The sequence below is a fragment of the Zonotrichia albicollis genome, chromosome 16, assembly GCF_047830755.1.
Source record: "Zonotrichia albicollis isolate bZonAlb1 chromosome 16, bZonAlb1.hap1, whole genome shotgun sequence".
Classification (NCBI taxonomy): Eukaryota; Metazoa; Chordata; class Aves; order Passeriformes; family Passerellidae; genus Zonotrichia; species Zonotrichia albicollis.
In genome coordinates, this window is record NC_133834.1 from 11,162,543 (window position 1) to 11,180,759 (window position 18,217).

Below are 18,217 nucleotides of genomic sequence, written 5' to 3' on the forward strand. Positions count from 1 at the left end.
TGCCAAATCTAAGTTGCTGTTGTCAGTTTTCAGAAGGCTTGAGGTAATTCGTATGTGAGATTTAATATTCTGTGTTTTTTTAAGGGAAAAAGAAGACAGAGACTGTGCCTTTAATTGCGTCTTGTAGATTGAAACAAGTAACCATACATTAAAAAATGTAGCTGGGAAAATGCATCTCTCCCTCCCTGGTGTGGGAGTGAAAATGCTGATGGGATCATTGCCCAAAATTAAACAAACACAAATATTCTAACCCATATATCACACTGATCACTAACACAGGAAATAGCATCTTGTTACATGGACTGTGGCTGTGGTTTCTGCTCCAAACTTCTGGAAACAAGAGAGCCCAGAATCTTCTGGATGCTGGGATATTGGAGCCTGGTACTGCTCTCTCCCCATCGTATTATTTTCCATCTCTGTTTTCATTCACTTGATAGTTCTAGCACCATGGGAATTTTTAGCTAAGCCTTTTCTCAGGAAAAAAAATATTCCAGTTATTGATAGTTTTTGTCTTGCTGTGTAATGTGCTGCATTTTGAAGTGTTTTGGCAGAATCTATTTGTCCAGTTAATTCTTATTGCTAATAAGAGTCAGTCTTTCACCAAAAGGGAGGAAAAGATATTTGTATCAGTTTAATCACACCTGTGACAGAATGTCTATTGATAATGAACAGAACTCTTTGCAGGATATAGAATTTAAGTGCAGATGTGACCTCTGTGTGCAATTTGGGATCTGAACAGAATAGACAGACTGGGAAAGGAGGAGAACAGTGCATAATCTGAGGATGGACAGGTAGTGAGGGAAAAAGAAATGTGGAAATTCCCCCAGGTAACTCCCCCCAGGCAGTTGCCATCTCTCAAGGCAGATCACAACAACAACCCAACCCACACTGTGGGAGAGGATTGTTTGTAGGCTCTTTTTCACCACAAAGATTTTCCTATATGTTCATTTGGAGAGAGCACAGCTTTTCTTTTCTTTTCTTTTCTTTTCTTTTCTTTTCTTTTCTTTTCTTTTCTTTTCTTTTCTTTTCTTTTCTTTTCTTTTCTTTTCTTTTCTTTTCTTTTCTCTTCTCTTCTCTTCTCTTCTCTTCTCTTCTCTTCTCTTCTCTTCTCTTCTCTTCTCTTCATCCTTACAAATTATGTGATCATTATCATTGTTCATCATTGTGAATTATGAATATTATCATCCAGTGTGTGGTGAAACAAACGTATTTAAATGACTGCAGATAACACAACATGATATATATGTGCAATTTTGTCAGAGTGGCTCAGCAGTCTGACTTGTTGCCATCCTTGGATCATGACAACTGTCAGAACTAGTTAAATATGAGTCAGTTTGATCTTTGCTTCAGTTCACATTTGGAAACTCGTATGAAGGCCAGAGCAATGTGTTTGTTGAGGAGCTGCTTTTACATTTTTCACTCCAAAAAGCAGCTGCCTGATTCAATGCTGCTCACAGGGAGCACACTCAGGAGGTTCACCCCTCCTCAGTGCTTGTGGCTGCTTTGTGCCTTGCACTGCACTTTTGGATTAACCCTTGGTGACACTCTGTGCTGGAAAGGAAACTGCAGCTGTGCTGCTGCATCTCTCTCCAATGTCAATGCCTTTGCCTGTCAGCTCCTGCCTGCCCCTCAGCCTGCCCCATGCAAACCCTGGGGTCTCAGTGAAGAATGGAAAGGAAGGTGCTTGGCATGTGGTGCTGAGTTCCTGGCAAACAGCTCTGAGGGTGGGTGCAGTGCTGAGCTGGCCAGGGCTGGCTGGAAGCACAGGAGAGGCTTTCAGGAAGGGCAGAGGCTGAGGGATGTCAGTCTGCACAGGGCAGGCAGAGTGGCCACTGAGGCAGCTGGGGATAACCACTGAGAGTAAGGGTAGAAGATGGCAGCTGAAGAGCAGGGAGCAGGGGACAGTATTTTATTTGTGTCAGGCAGTCACTATTAACAAAATAAAAAGCAAATTACAGAAAGAGTTCTTCTTTAAGGCCATGTTTTTCTACTGGAATGGGTCTGGGTTATTTTAAGGAAGCCTTTTGCATGAGAAGTAAAACCATCAAAAAGACAAGATGTGGTCTTAAAACATCCCAATTTCCCTGGAGCTCACCTTGCTGAAAAGCTCAGATTTTCTGTGCTTCCACTTCAGCACAATCCATAAGTGTTATTTTTCCTGAAGTAAAAAACTTATCCTTTTGACTGTGAAGACAAACGATCTGAAAAATCAGATTTGAGAGCTGAATGTTAGGTGACTGTACCAGGACCAACAGAGAGACAGCCTGACTGACCTTAAAATCTTTGGTAGCTGTGTAGCTTCTGACTGATGTGAAGCATCAAAAGATTCCTCTGCTCATGATAAACATAATTCTTCTTTAGAAGGAGGGGAACCTGAAAAAAAGATAGCAAAGAGAAAAAATAATCTGCAGCGACTGGGTGGGTTGTGCCACCTGCCAACCTGCTCACTGATGAGTTCTGCACTGGTGTGGAGCCCCTTGTTTCCTGATAAAGAACCTGGAACTGTTTTAGTGTAAGAAAAAGAAAAAGGAACATAAGAAGATAACCCTGCTCAAGGCAAGTTTGTGCCAGCTGTCAGTGTTTCACTAGGCAAATGAAATAGCCAGCTGGCCAGATTAGGAGTTGAGCAATACCTGTTTGGTAGGGTTTTGCTACACCTTCCAGGATGACAAAATGGGAGCTGATTACAACCTGGAGCTGACCTACTCCTTGTCCATGACATTGTGTCCCAGGCTTGGCTGTGGGGCTCAGGAACTAATTCCTCACCCTATTATTAGGAGTGCTCTGGATTTGATAACTAAGTGTGGGGGCTAAATCCTCCCCTGAGGGAAAGGTGGAAAGATGTTTGTTAAATTCTTTTTGAGAAGGTTGTGTTAGTGCTACTCTCAGTACACAGTATTATTGATGACTATATGGCAATCTGGGTCTTTGTTTTTATTATTTCAAATCTCTGTAAACTATTTGCAAGGTTATTTCTACTTTTTGTAAACGTGAATTGAATTTTAACCCTAACCACAGAGGATGACTTGTTTCTTTGCGAGTATATTTTCCCTGGGTCTTGCTGCTATGATTTATCTGAGTAGCAGAGACATCCTCAGTTCCTACGCTTTGCAAACTGATCAGAGCTCATTTGAAGCATGATTCAGAATTACAGATGATTAAGATAGTGAGAGCACACAATAACTTGTCAGATGCCTGATAGGAAAAAATGGATCTGGTAAAATAGAATGAGTGTATCCCATTATGTAGTAAACAGCCTTAAGTGAAAGGCAGATCCCACTCTTGGGGCTGGCACTATGTGGGTTCCAGCCAGCACTGGGACTGGACATGAGAGCATGAAGTGCAATAGAGCAATCTGGACTGAAGCATACTTAATATGCCACATATTCAAGGAGTTAAGGGTACTTTTCCTCCTATTATTCTCTATTACAGTCTTATTGCTCTAATCTTTAAGAGCCTGTTCCTAATTTCCAGGCACAGTTCATTCATGTCCAGCCTACACTCCCTGTGCTTGTGCCAACCATAGCTCTCAGATTAAATAGTTCTGAAGCCCAACTGGAAATCAGGATTGCCTTTGTGATGTGTGGAGCAATCCTAGACCAATTCATGCCTTTTCAATAGAGGTGGGCAATATTTGCTCTGTGTTGACAAGCAGCACCATCTAATTATTTAAGAGTTGTTGAAGCCTCCTCATCCTTGCAGCAGCACAGGGACATGTATCACCCACCATTACTAATGAATCACATTACCTGATACATCTTCCCCCTACACACTCATTTCCTTGACTCAAATTGTGTAAGTAATTGCACTTTGAATACTTTAAATGAATGAAAAGGGGTATAATGATGCTATGCTATCAAGAAATCCTTCTGGTTTTTTTTTTTTTCCTGTCAGGACTGTTGAGGGAAGTGCTCAGTCCCTGCAACAGCCCAGAGCTGTGTCTGAGTGAGCAGGGAGGAGAGAGGCAGGTGAGTCCTGCAGCTCTGGCCTTCCTCCTGCCCTCCTCCCAGCTGCCAGGTGCTCCTTGCTGGCCCAGCCAGGCAGCACTGGCTCTGGGGAACATCCCCAGACCTGCCTGCATCCTGGGAAGGAGCTGCCCTGCTGCCGGCCCCCCACGCCAGCGACAGGACGAGCAAGGTAGGCACGAGGGCTGGAAATGATTAACTGATGGTCAGTAATTGTGCTGGGAGAAAGGAGAAGAACGGGGAGACAAGCTGGGGAAGCTGGAACCGCTCCTGTCTCCAGCAGCTGTTGGAGAAAAAAAGAGGTAGGCAAATTCCCATTTCCTAGCTGGGGGTACACTGCACTCACACCCACAGGAGGGTCCCTCAAACCCCCCCCTGTTGTTGGAAACCAGCCTGAGGCTGGGGGCATCCATTGCCATGGAACTCCCATGAGCTCTGTGTCTGTCTGGGAAACAGAGGGAAAGAGGGAAGCAAGGGGGATGACTCAGGAGTGCTGAACCTTCGAGGAAAGCACAGCTGCATTCCCAGATTGTGTGGCTGGGGGACTGCTCTGAACAGTGCTTGCTCATGCAGTGCACTCATCCTCCTCCACCTTGGAAAAAGCAGTTTTGGCACACAAAACAAAGGAGAAAAGATTGCCAGGAATAAATATTTAATTGTAGCTTTAATTAATATTTTAAGCAAAAGGAGTCATCAGTCCTGTAACTGTACCTTAGAAAGATGTGAGATCTTGTGTGGAACAGAATGGCATGGAGAGGTAAAGTACTTTGGAAGGGAACCATGTGGTTGACATAGGAAGCTGGTTGCTGCATTTTATGAGGCCTTTTCGAGATTCTCTGTCTCAGGCCAAACACACTGTTATGGGTCTTCTGTTTGCTTTTCCTCAAAAAAAAAAAACAAACCCTACTAAGGCTTGTGCGCAGTAGTTTTATCACAAATTGTTTTGTGCTGTTTCTTGTGTGATTTTGGCCAGCTAAAAGAGTGTATACTTCTGTCTCCATAGCCTTACCTTTGTAATGATATGAGGGCATGCTTTGTCTGGTATCTACAAGTGGAAAAGAACTAGAATGGATTCACTTTCTAAGCTCTCTTTGTAAAACCATTTTTAAAATACTGTGGGTTATTATCAGCTAGGGAAATAATGCACAAATGAAAGCATTGCTGAAGCTGGATGCTGGATGAAGACAGCACACTTTGTCCCAAGGTCTCTGGGGGATTTTTGTGCTCCCAGTAAAGTCTGTGACCATTAACTGGGAGCCTGCTGTCACTGCCGCCCTGGGCTGTGCCATCAGCTGTCCTGCTGCAGGCTCTGTGTGACAGCTCTGCTCGTGCAGGGGATGCCAAGCACACCCAAACGATGCCAGCACAGAGCACACACCGTGTGCTGTCTCGGCACAGCGCACAGCACAGCCGCGTTCCTCATCCCCACCGCACCATTGGGGAGGGTTCACCAGGCAGGATTATCCATCTGGAACTCCGCTGGTTCCACTCAGCCCTGTGCCCGTGCCATCCTTCCCTTCGCACCGATTCCACTCGACTGCTGTGTGTTACTGTCGTGCCGGCGCTCTGTGCCCGCAGCAGCCCGGACAAGTTGCGGCGCTGTTGGCCGGGCCAGGTGTCCCCGTGCGGAGCGGGGCGGAGCGGGGCGGAGCGGGGCTGGCCCGGCCCGGCCCGGCCCTCCCGGCACAGCGAGCGGGCCAGCCCGACACAGCCCGGGCAGCGGGGCCGCCGCCAGCCCGTCCAGCCCAGCCCAGGTGAGCGGGGTCTGTCCCGGGGGCTCGGACCGAGCATCCCTGGGGGTTTGGGTGGCCGGGCCGGGGGGAGCGGGCTCGGAGAGCGCCCGGGAGGTGCCGGTGCCGCCCTCTCCTCCTCCGGAGCGGTGGATTGATTTCGTCTCAGAGGTCAGCGCCAGTTTCCTTTGTTTTGGTTTGTTTGTTTGTTGCGGTTTTTTAGCACTTTGGCCGTCTTGTTGCGCTTTGGAGCGGCGGTGTGATGTTGTTACTCGGAGGATGGCTCGTTTTGGAGATGGCGAGCGAGACAAAGAGCGCTAAACCAGCGCTTTGGAGCCCTGGGGAGAGAAAGGAGCCAGCGCAGGCTGCTCACAGGGGCACTGCAGAACTCGGAGCCTCGCTAAACACTCTGGGGCTGTAGCGTGAACTGCCCGCTCTTACAGTCAGCGCTTCTGCTCAGGAGAACGGGGAAAACAAAAAAATCGGGAAGCAACCCTTTAGTCGTACTCCCTTGGCATGTTGGATGTGTGTGCGTGTCACTTCTTGCTCTTGCAGAGAAGCCTCCGAGGCTGATTTTTGGATCTGTGCCTCTGAATTTGGCTTCCAAGGAGGGGATTTGGAGCTCTTTTCTGATACTGTTTTTGCTGGATCTGTCGAGCTACTTCTGAGAAATGTTTGCAAAATCTTTTGTGGTGCTAGATTTGATTTCTTGGAGAGTCTCAGAAAACTTTCAGGCTGCTTTGACGTGACTCTCCTAGTTGTAATTTTTGCGAGGTTGAAAGGATTTTTTTGACTGCTGTTCTTAACCATTACTTTCTGATTATTATCTTATGTTTGGCAAACATAATTTCTTTCTTTCTGTTGATTATTAATAATGGACGATAGCAAGGCCTGTTAATGTAGCTGCAGAGGGCTTGGGCTTTCACAAATACCTCTTAGTATCTCATTAAATCTGAAGAGGTTTAACTAATATACAGCAAAAAAAGTTAAAAAAAGCCCCAACTCATATGAAGGCTTTGGGTGTTTACAGGAAGAAAAACTTGTGTGTGCCAAAGGAACTGTGGGAAAGATGAGCCTGTTCTCTGACAATGGGTTTATTTTCACTTTCTACGTGGGGGTGTAAAGGAGAGAAAGCACGTTTTTCCCAGGTGGCCCCTTGCAGGGGCAGAGCTGAGGCAGGAGCTCGTCCCACGGCCCGTGTGTGCTGTGATACCCACGTGTGAGGTGACCCAGGGCATGGTTGTGATGCTGCCCCGTCCCCCCCGTCCTGGGCACCTGCTGCTGGCTGCAGCTACCCTGCACTGCCCTGAGCTTCTGCCTCTGCTGTGCCCAGGGCTGTAAATGTTTTGACCAGCACCATCCTCTCCTTTATGTGCATGTAACACAGAAATGCTTACCTGAAACTAATTTGAAATTAACCAGATAAGGCCAGGTGATGCTGCCTTCTGTCTCTTACCACTGTGGCTTTGGGTAGTGCTGTCCTTAGGGTGAATCCAGGTTTTATATCCAGCTGTAAAATGAAACCCATCATGAACATGAAGGTATCTGCTTCAGTAGAGCTCTCTTACATTAAACTGCCAGGCCCTGTTTGTGCACCCCACCAAATGTGGTTCCTGGGAGGAAATGTAGTGTGTGAGGGTCTTTCCAGGTGATAGGACCAGCAGGCTGTGCCAAGGTTGTTCTTGGTGTCAAGCCTGACAGTGACAGAAGTAAATAAATACTTCCCCTGCTTCCATTTCACCTTGAGTGGGCTGTGGGGTGCAGAAGGGGTTGGGGTCTCTTTTGTTATGGCTGGGATGTCTTCAGGGTGAAAGCCGAAGTTGTTTATTGCATCTTTTTGTTTATTTTTATCTCAAGTTTCTGTGAGGAATTGTTTTTTAATCACTGGGCACGGAGTAGAGTTGGCAGGGATTGATAGTAACTGCTTGAAACTTGGGAAAGGACTGATGGGGATCAGCATTGGCAAAATTTATTGGTATCGTAACTGTTCAAGTCTAGGTTGATAAATATTCTGGATGTTGGTGGTGAGAGTTGTTGATTAATCTGCCCCTCATCTGGAAGGTTTCTGGCAGAGACTAAGGAGAAGAATTCAGCTTGCAAAGTGTAAAGCCCATAAACATCAAGGGGAAGGATGAGTGGGGATCACATCCCATCCTGGGGTGCAGCTGCCATCTCCTGGGGCCAGTAGGCTGGGAACAGCATTGTGCACAGCACAGGGGTGGCAGTCTTTGAAGAGGAAAAAAAAAAGGGAATGAAATGTTTGTTTTTCTTTCTGCACAACAGTTTTAAAAACTGAAATCCTGCTTTTTGCAACAGGTTGATATGGAAAACCAAACAAAAACCCCAGCTGAAACGCTGTAAAGAAAGGAGAGCTGCAGAGAGGTGATTTGGGTTTGCATGATGCATCTGTCCAGATAGAATGAAAAACAGAAAGCATTCATCTGACTAACTGCTTTGCCTTTTCTCTCAGAGCAGGGCAGAGACAATTGTTCTGCTTCCTCCTCTCGCTGTGTCTTTTCCTGGTTTCTGAGGCAACTCCCATGTGGGATCAGTGATCTTTATTTCCTCCCCTCCCGCAGTGATTGCAACTCCCGGCTTTCCGCTCCCGGGGCTGTGGGGGCTTCTGGGCGCGGCTGGAGAGGCCTCAGCTGGGCAAGATGCTCTCCCAGGGTCTGTCTGAGCCACCCTCAGCTGGGCAGGGAGAGCTCCCAGGGCCTGTCTGAGCCACCCTGAGCGGACCAGAGAGCTCCAGGGTCTGTCTGAGCCACACTCAGAAGGCCAGGGAGTGCTCCCAGGGTCTGTCTGAGCCATCCTCAGCAGCTCCCAGGGTCTGTCTGAGCCATCCTCAGCAGGCCAGGCAGCTCCAGTGTCTGTCTGTGTGCTGCTCTCCTTCTCTGGCCGTGTGTGCCTGTGGCTGGCCTGCTGGAGCCCAGCGAGCAGCCGGCGCTGTGTTCGCCATCGCTTCCCACAGCCTCCCTTTCCCAAGAATAAACAGATGCCTCCTGGCTTTTGTAAACAAGCAGAGCTGGATCACTTTCTGCTGTGATCTTGGTTTTTCCCCTCTGCTAGTGGTTGAGAAAAAGGCTAAGGTACAGAAGATGCAGAGATGGGATCCCCTCTGACAGGAGGTGACACCTCGGAGCATCGTGCACGCCTCGGTGGCAGCCGGGAGAGGAACCAAACTGACGCTTTATTTGTCTCTGCATTGTGCAGGGAGACACTCAGCTTTCGTTTCTGTCATTTTTGGGGCATGTGGAGCACACTAAAGTGGTGTGTTTGCCCCCCCCGAGGGAAGCTGTGCAATCCCATGTGAGTCAGATCGCATCTGCCCAGGCTTGGCTGCAGTGCCCCGGGGTAGGTGGGGCGTGGGTGCTGCCCGGGAGCCTGAGCCTGCTCTAATGGACAGGCTTCAGCAGCCTGCAAACCCCTCCTGCCTCACAGAAATCAGCTGCATCCCTGTGGTTCCTCAGTGCTACGGTCCTACTGATGGATTCCAGGGCTTTGCTGGTTCTTTATTTGTCACTGGTTTGCACAGCAGCTTTTTTCTTTGGGTCGATTTAAAATATAGATAGATAAATATATATATAACAAAGTAACCTATCCAATCTTTAAAAAATAATGATTGTCTTGGGTGTAGTGCCACTCACGTTGAAGCTCTTGCATTATTAATGCAGTTTGGAAGCTGAATAGAAGTCTAAAGAAAATGAACATTAAATTTTTGACCCATGGTGCGAGTGTTAGGCTCTGCTCACCTTGAATTGTGTATTTCTGCAGGGAGGAGCTGGTGATAGGGTCAAGGTCTCAACAGATGTTTAAATAGGGCTGTTTCAAGGACAGCAATTATGAATTTGGCCTTTGGGTGCTTGCCCAGCTGTTTGGGCAATAATTGGTGGCCTGTGACCATACTTCTTGCCCAGCACTGGGATCTGGGAAGGTAAACCTGGGCTTGAGCTGCAGCCTCCCAGTGATGAGATAGCCGAGGGGTGAAGGCACAGAGAGAACAAAACAACCTGCAGTTAAATCCCCAGGGGATTGGGAACTGCAAGGGAGGGCTCTATTACCTCTCTCTGGAAAAAGCAAGCAGGCCTGTGTGCACCACGTGTTCCTTACCCCGATGGCTCCATGCCTGATCTGATCACAGAGCGCTTTGTGCAGGACCAAGGGAAACAGAGAACCTTGACCTGGTATTTCCTCTGGAATATTAAACCTTGCTGGTCCTGTGCCATGTCTCATGAGCAGCACATGACTGGGGAAGTGACAGAGCGCTAAGAGTTAAGGCTGGTCCCGAGGAGGGAAGCAAAGTGTGTGCTGGTGTTATCCAGGTGGGAGCTTGTGTGCCAAAATACATGGGACTGCCTGGGAGCTGAAGCCAGGCTGGATGGGGCACTCACTGATGGGGCTGCAGCCAGGAGGTTCCAGAGGAGCGTGGCCAGCGTGGGGAGAGCTCCCACAGCACACTGGCAGAGCCTCTAGCAAAGGGTCTGTCCTTCTCAGCCACTTGTCACATCAGCCATGGTGTACTTGTCCCACGGTGGAGGACAGGCTGCAGCTGCCTGCTGCAACTGCAGATCTTGGTGACTAACAGCAAAACCAAAACATGAAATTGCTGAGAACTGGAGTGGGAACCTCTGCTTCCAAAGACAGTATACCAGTTGGCTGTTTGCAGGAGGTTTGCAGCCCATTCAGCATCTGATGTCCACCATGTCTTCCCAGAGCTGGCTTTGGGCAGGGTGGGAGGCATGGTGACCTCTCTGCCATGGGGTGTTCCTCCAGGCACAACTCCGATTTCCAGGAGTGCTGCTTTTCCCAAGGTTTCAAATTCTTTGCCATTTGCTATTTAAGAAAATGACTAGACTAAGACTAGACTGTGTCCAGGAAATAAACATTTAATCTTGCCTGTCCAGTGGGGGAGGAATTTTCTTTTTATGTCAGTCCTGGTTTAATGTTTGGTTTGTTTACATTGCACAGCCAGTCACGCTGATGGAGGCCCTCTGGCAAAATGGACTATATTGTTTTATGAGCTCCTGCCTTCTCAGTGCTTCTTGTCTGCTGCCTTTCCCTTCATGATATGACTTCAGAAGGCTGGTCAAAGGCATTTGTTTTCAGTTACATCAGTCATTTGATAAAAGCAAGTCTTGGGCGTGATTTCAACTTGTCAATTTCTTAAAAGAGTAAATGAAACTACCAGAAAGCAACATCAAAGAATTTCCTGTTTACAAAATTTATGCCTGTTGCTGGAGTGTAAATACACATTAAATACATGGTTTGGATCTTCTCACCCAGCTCATCAAGCCAGTGCCTTTCTGGGCAGTGGCAGGTCCAGAAGAGGAGCTCTGCTGATCTCAGCCAGGAAAGGCAAAATTTACTCAACTGTGGAGACTGTGACTTTATTTTCTCCAATATTTGAAGGAAATCTAGCAATGAGAATAATGAAACATGGTAATAGCCTTTTCATGGAGCCTCTTTGTGATGGAGACTGGTAGGAGCAGTTCTTAAAGTTGTTTCAAACTATTAAAGTAGTGGATTCTTCATTTTACAGGTGGGGGAGACAGAAAATAGAGTGAATATTGATTTTCTGCTATATGGTGTTCCAGAAAGTGTGTTTGAATCTTACACAGGTCTCAGTTTCTGAATAAACATGTTCTCATTTTTTTCTATACAGAAGGATGATTTTTCCCTACCCTGGGAACTGTGTCAGTCCTAGAAATTATTCTCACCAATGTTTAGGGCACCAGGAGTAGAAGAAGTATCTTGATGTACTTATATATATGTGCAGTTCCACTGTTTTCTGATACATTTTTTTTACATTGATTTTTTTCTTTTCTCCCTGTACCAGCCTTAGACAAATATGGTCTCTGTCCCTGGGGATGTGTGATCCACTGCAGGGTATTTTAGCCATGGCAGCAGGGATTTCAGAACAGGAACTCACTGCTGGAACCCAGTCCAGGCTGAATCTGGCAGGGCTGCTGCCCAGGCACTGCCAGCAGCATCTCAGCATCACAATGTCACCATGCTGCTGCCTGCACTGCCCATTTTTCACAAGCTCACCTTCCCTTCCATCCCTCAAGCTCTTCAGGTAGACAAACCTCACCTGAAAAACATCCCAGAGGAATGAAATTAGAGACAAAGGTAGTGCAGAGCTGTCTCAGCACTTTCCACAGCCCCATGGGGACAAAAGTGGTTTTGCTGGACACTCACTAGACTGGTACAGCTGGGATCTGCGATTTTAATCAAATTTGTTCTTGAACATTGCAGTGTGGCTGCATTGCCTGTTCCCTGGCATGGATCCTGAGGAGGAGCCCTCTCTGGTACCCCATGATGTGCAGCTGTGCAGTCTGGGCTCTCCTGGCCACCAGGACCAGGGTGAACCCACGAGATGTGCATGCAGTACCATGAGATGGCTTGTTCTGGACTTGGGGCTTGTTCCTGAGCAGGCAGACCCTGAGGATCCTTAGCTTGTAACACTGGGTTTCACACAAAGCATTGCTCTAGATAAAAATAACAAAGGCACTGTTAAATATATCCCTGTCTTTGTTTCTTTACTGATCTCACATCTCTCTTGGTAGTGGCTCTGGCCCAGTTTTGTAAGGTCATGCAGCTATTAGCATGTGGCTAAACAGGTAAATTGAATCAAAACAATCCTTCATAAAGGCATTCACTGCTGCTACTGCGTGCAGTGTTTGCTCTGCTTGTGTGTCCCATTTCCCCTGTGATTGAAGTAGATGCAGTTTTTTGTGGTAGTGATTACTCTAACGCAAAACTTTGGTATAATTTCCTATTAAACATGTGCTGCTATATGGAAGTTTAGTTTTATACCTGAAGAATGTACGTCTCAAGATTTGCCTGCTTTTTTTCAACTATAACACTTGATTTTTACCTTGCCTGAAAAGCTTGAGTTGCCCCTTTGTGGTATTTGCTGGGGGTGAAATTTCCTGGTATTTCCAGGTATTTCCTGTGGTATCTCTCCAGGAAGGAGAAATTGATGAATCTGACTCCATGTTCTTAGAAGGCTAGTTTATTGTTTTATGATATTATATTAAAGAATGCTATACTAAAACTATACTAAAGAACAGAGAAAGGGTACAGACAGAAGGTTTAACAGGAATGATAATAAAAAACTTGTGGCTGACTCCTCAGAGTCCGACAGAGCTGATGGTGATTGGTCATTAATTAAAAACAATTCGCATGAACCCAATCAAACCTGCACCTGTTGGTAAACAATCTCCAGCCACATTCGAAAGCAGCAAAACAGGGACAAGCAAATTAGATAATATTGTTTTTTTCTCTGAGGCTTCTCATCTTCCCAGGAGAAGAAATCGTGGTGAGGGATTTTTCAGCAGATACGACAGTGACAGCCCTTCCCTTGCTGTGGTCTGTGCTGGCTTTTGAGCACTAACAGAGCAGCCACAAACAGCACAACAACAGTGCCTGTGGTTCTGGACAGCTCTGTGCTGCCCAGCACAGCACGGGGCCGTGGCTCTGGAACTCACAGGCAGTGAATAGTTTTGTTGTGTGTAATAGGCACGAAACGCAGCCCCGCACACGTGCCCATGCTGGCTCTGCGGTTTTGCAGCCACTGCAGCACAGTGTGACTCCTTCTGCCATTGCTGAGAGCACAGGCTGGATGTGCTGAGCCAGAAAGACTGGTTTGTGCACACAGGATAATCAGGGAGGGCAGTCACACTCCCCACAGGCCCGTTTCCCCATGTGTTGCCTGCTGGCTGGACTAGGGCTACTGTAAGCATGTTTGAGACTTAAAAAGAATTTTTTCCCTAAAACTCTAAACAGCATCATCAGTGGTGGTGCTTTCTCAGCTGCCATATGAGAGGATGTGATGGAGAGTGTGTAGCAGGCAGAGGATTTGGGGTGTTTATTGGGATGGCTGGTGTCCCTGGAGCAGCTCTGGAGGCTGTGAGCTGTGGGGTGTGCTCTGGATGCCCACAGGTCTGCACGTGGAGGGGCTGCCTGTCAGTGCAGCACATCACATCACACAGAGCTCTGTGAAGCAGCAGCTGGCAGTGGGGATGGGTGTGCTGCCAGCACTGAGCAGCTCTGTGAGGCAAAATGCAGCATTTTCTGTTCAGCCAAGGAGTTTGGTTGTCTGTGTTAGCTTACATATTCTCTGTTCCACATGTTGTTTGGCTATGTAAGAAAACCCAGACCTGTGAATTGTGTATGTTTATGTAATTCTTATCTTACAGACCTCAGTTAAACATATTAAGGCAGTTTTAGCTGAGAGTTAAGAGGTAACCATTAGTTTTACAGTGTTGATGGAGCACTTGCCTCCTGCTGGAGCATGAGGACACTGAGAGGGGTCTCGGGGTCACAAGCACAAACTTGGGTACAGCATGGTGAGATACACTGGAAATTGTGTTGAGGGATGTAATGGAGGGAAGAAAAAACAAATGCAGTTTCTAAGTGGGCCTGTGATCTTTAAACATCTATCTATCTATCTATCTATCTATCTATCTATCTAATCTAATCTATCCATCCATCCTTCCATCCATCCATCTATAAGTTTCTCCATTAAATTTTAGGTCTATCATTCCATCAAATGCAGAGCTGGGAAGCTCTGTTTCTTACTGTATTTCAGTCAATTTTATTTCTTTTGGCCATTACTTGATATTGATGTAGGTTCATAATTCTATGTCCATCACAAACATTTTGTTTAATTTATTTCTGAGTGATTTTTTTGAAATAGACCCAAGTTATTAGCCTGGGATGCTTAAAAATACGCATAGAAAGTGTCAGGCAGTGAGACTGGGACGTGGTCTGTGCATTGGAAGAACCAGAAATTAGAGCCTGGCCTGTCCAGAAGGGCATCTGGGGTCTCTGGGTGCCTCACAGAGCTGGTGTGAGGATCAGGCTGGTTTTGAGTGGTTTCTGACTCTGTACCCTGCCAACTGCAGCTTGCTGCAATGCTGGCAGATGAAATACTCTCAGAGGATTTATATTTTTCTTTGCCAATACACGTATGCCTCATAAATTTCCATGGTTATAGATCTCTGTAATGTGAACTGTTTTCCCCTATTGAAAATGTTGATTAGGGAGGAAACACAGTGAACTAATTGTTCTGAGTAACACTTGAGCCACATAAATATTTCAGGGGATTTCAGTAGCCTTAAAAGGCTCAAAGTTGCACATGAGCAAACTTAACCACAATTGTGCCTGAAGTTTTGTGATGTCAGAGCAGGCTGAAAAGGGGAGAACTTTTCAAAAGTGCCTAGGGATTTACATATGTATAACTTCTTTATAATAGTATGACACTGCATAACCCATTTGCCTTGTAGATGAGTTTTAAGATGCTTAGACACAAGACACATGAGAGATTTTCATGTTCTGGTATAAATATTTTCTGCCAATATGAAATAAATCCTGGAATAAATTCACGGAGGATGCTCCAGCAAGGAAGCAATGGCAGAGGGAAATCTTCAGACTTGCAAAAACACTGAAGGAGGAGCTGGGTTTCAATGCAGGGAAGCAACCACTGGAAGGGACAGAAAATTCCCTTTTCTGCCATATATTGTGTTTTGTCTGGGAAACACATCAGCTCACTGTGACTGAGCATGTTAACAAGTTTAGGATGAGATATATGAAGTGTTGCCTCTGCTATCCCAGAGCAGAGTTCCCAGCCCTGGCTGATGGAGGAGTGATGAAGGCAGCAGGAACTTGGAGTGACCAGCACAATGGTTCTGTGCTGGGGACCACAAAACATTGAATAGATAATATCTGCTTTCTGGCCCAAACCAGCCAACTTGTTGACAAAGATAAATCTTCAGAAATATTTAATACTAGTGGGGTTTATTGTCTAAAAAAGAGCCATGGCAGCCATTCAAGTGACAAAGTGGGGAATGTTTTGTTTTAAAAAGGCACAGGGTTTTTCATTTGTGCTCAGAAATTTAAAGGGGAGGGGTGCAAAATCACCAGAAATAGCTTGTAACCATTCTTGCTCTCTACCCTCTTTATGTCACTTCTGCTAGAAAATTTAAGGTTTGATTTCTGAATAAGTCTGTACACCCTTTCTTGTGTGCTCCTCCAAGCTAAGGCTTTTCCCATTTGTTTCTTTACATATTCCTTTTCTAATTTGCGGTTGCCTTTTGGTCTCACTGTCCTTTCTTAATTTCCCTGTAAAAAGGGCCTCTCCTCACAGTCCACTAAAAGGAGTGGAGGCCCTTTTTTCATAGACAGTTAAGCTGTGAGATTTCCTGCCACAGGATACTGCAGAGGTTAAAAGATTATATGAGCTCAGGAAGGGCCTGAAAATTCTCCTAGGAGGTTATTGAATACCACTATGCAACCTTTAGTTTGCCATTTCTTTAAATGAGGATGCAGGAAAGGTGTTGAGATAAGCACCACACTGCACTCACCTTGTGTTTACCTCTGACCTGGGCTGCCTCACCTGGCCACCAGTGCTGGATCAAGTAAAGTCATCCTGATGTTCCCCAGGGTGCTTTGGGATCTCCCTTCACACTGCCCTGTACCCTTCACAGCTCTTTGGAGACTGGGGACACCAACACTGGCTCCTGGGGGTGACCTCTTGTGTCCTTGGCTTCAGGGAAGGAGCACCTGGGTTGGGGCTGGGCTGTGGGAGCTGGTGTCTGTGCTGCTGCTCTGGGTTCTGGCACTGTGGGGGCACCTGGCAGTGGCTTTGGGAGCAGCTGGGCACTGCTGTGACAGGGTGTCCCTGCTGACATGGCATTGGGAGCAGCTGGGCACTGCAGTGACAGGGTGTCCCTGCTGGCAGTGGCATTGGGAGCAGCTGGGCACTGCTGTGACCGGGTGTCCCTGCTGGCAGTGGCATTGGGAGCAGCTGGCACTGCTGTGACAGGGTGTCCCTGCTGACATGGCATTGGGAGCAGCTGGGCACTGCTGTGACAGGGTGTCCCTGCTGCCACAGGAAAGCCAGCGCTGGAGCCTGGCAGCTCACCCAGCAGGCACTGGCAGACCAAAAGCCAGGCAGGATGCTGGGCATCCCACCCCAGGCTGGTGCTGGCTCAGTGCCCCTGGGTGTGCTCTGGGCACAGGGATGGGTGTGCCAGCCCATCCCACAGGGCACTGCCACCTGCCTGCTTGGTGACAGGCTGTGGTGTCCTGCCCAGGTGAGAACCCCCCCACCCCTTTTCTGCTGTCATTTAAATATTTGATTACATCAGCCAATACTACAGGTGCGCAGCAAATTAAGTCACTGGGCAACACTTGCACCTAATTACCACCATCATCATCATCTTCAACCACCATCTTCATCCTTGCCTGCAAGAGCTCCCAGAGGAGGATGCTTGTCTGGAACCTGTCACTGTTTGTCCAGTCTCACCATGAGCTCGGGAGGGCTTTCCACCTCCTGCAATCTGTTCTTTAAACAGAAGGGGCTGGATCAAAGAGATTTTATAAGCAAACTGAGGGCTTGGGCTTCTCCTGTGAGAGAGTGTGAGGGAAGGAGTGCTGGCCTTGGGACAGCTCAGTGCCACGTCCTGAGGAAGTTGCCTTACCACTGTTCTGGTCCCACTGAAGTACCTTTTTACAAGGGGCAGGATGGAAGCTGGTCCTTGCCATGGGATTTTGCACACTCTGTCCCCTGGCAGCTGACAGTGCATCTGTGACAGCCTCCTGTGCTCACTCCAGGGGAGGACCCTGGCTAGCTCTGCTCAGCTTGGAGCAACAAGTTTGTGCATTATCAATACTGGATTTCCAGTGAGAGAAAATCCTGATTCCTCTGTATTTTTGATGAAATGAGCCACAGAGTATCGCCATATATCCTTCAGTATAATCCTAAACCAGTTGAAACATGTACTTAACCTGACTAACCATCCAGTTCCATCTAAACCTTTTTTCTTTTTGAGCTTTGATGAACAATGGAAAACATGGGACTGCAGGCAGTCATCTCTGTCAGTGTGCTGTATAGGCTGCTGCTGACTGGGTTCCTCCCCATCCCTCTCTGTGGTCACTGCTGGGCAGGGTGGGTTTGTGCTGCCTGAGCAGGGTTTCCTTCAGACACAGACACTGCTCACTGCAGGAGCAGAAGGGCACCCCCAGCATCTGGGCACAAAGTGTTCAGTGCTGAGACTGCTTGGAAATAGCTGCTGCTGTTTGTAAACTAAACCCTGTTTCAATCCAAATTAATTTGTACACCCAAACAAGCTAGAGAAATTTTCCTTGTTGTATTTTGCTTACCTTATAATTAGGCTTTTACTGGACATGTCCTGGTCTTCATTAAGTGACAAATCACTCCAGTGTGTGGGCACTCTGCAGCCTCCAAGAGCATCATGCCTATACCATAATCCTCTGTGACATGTCACATGCATGTTGCAACTCTGAGTTTCAGTGCTAATTGAAATACCAGTATTAATTGTGGAAAGTTAGTCATGCAGACTGAGCTGCAAGGGGAAGCTCTGGAAGCTGTTTCGTAACTGTTTGTGTTTTGTAAGTGCTTCACACCCTGAGGTGCAGGGGCAGTGCTGGGATCACTGGCACGGGGTCCCAGTGCCATAAAGGGCTCTGAGATAAGATTTCTGTGGTGGTGAGATA

General features: G+C 47.1%; 1 protein-coding gene across 2 annotated transcripts in view; it reads left to right on the forward strand.

Moving 5' to 3' along the window:
- The first annotated feature begins 4,131 nt into the window (after positions 1-4,131).
- The window catches only part of CARHSP1 (calcium regulated heat stable protein 1), a 36,039-nt gene continuing 21,953 nt past the window's right edge, over positions 4,132-18,217 (forward strand). Inside the window, exon 1 of one of the 2 annotated variants that reach the window (XM_074552996.1) lies at positions 4,132-4,267. In XM_074552996.1, the coding sequence (XP_074409097.1) occupies positions 4,168-4,267 (100 nt within the window). In that variant the 5' untranslated portion in view covers positions 4,132-4,167. Of the gene's footprint in view, positions 4,268-5,307; positions 5,720-18,217 lie in introns of those variants that run through there. The other variant, XM_005487638.4, reaches the window with a different exon arrangement.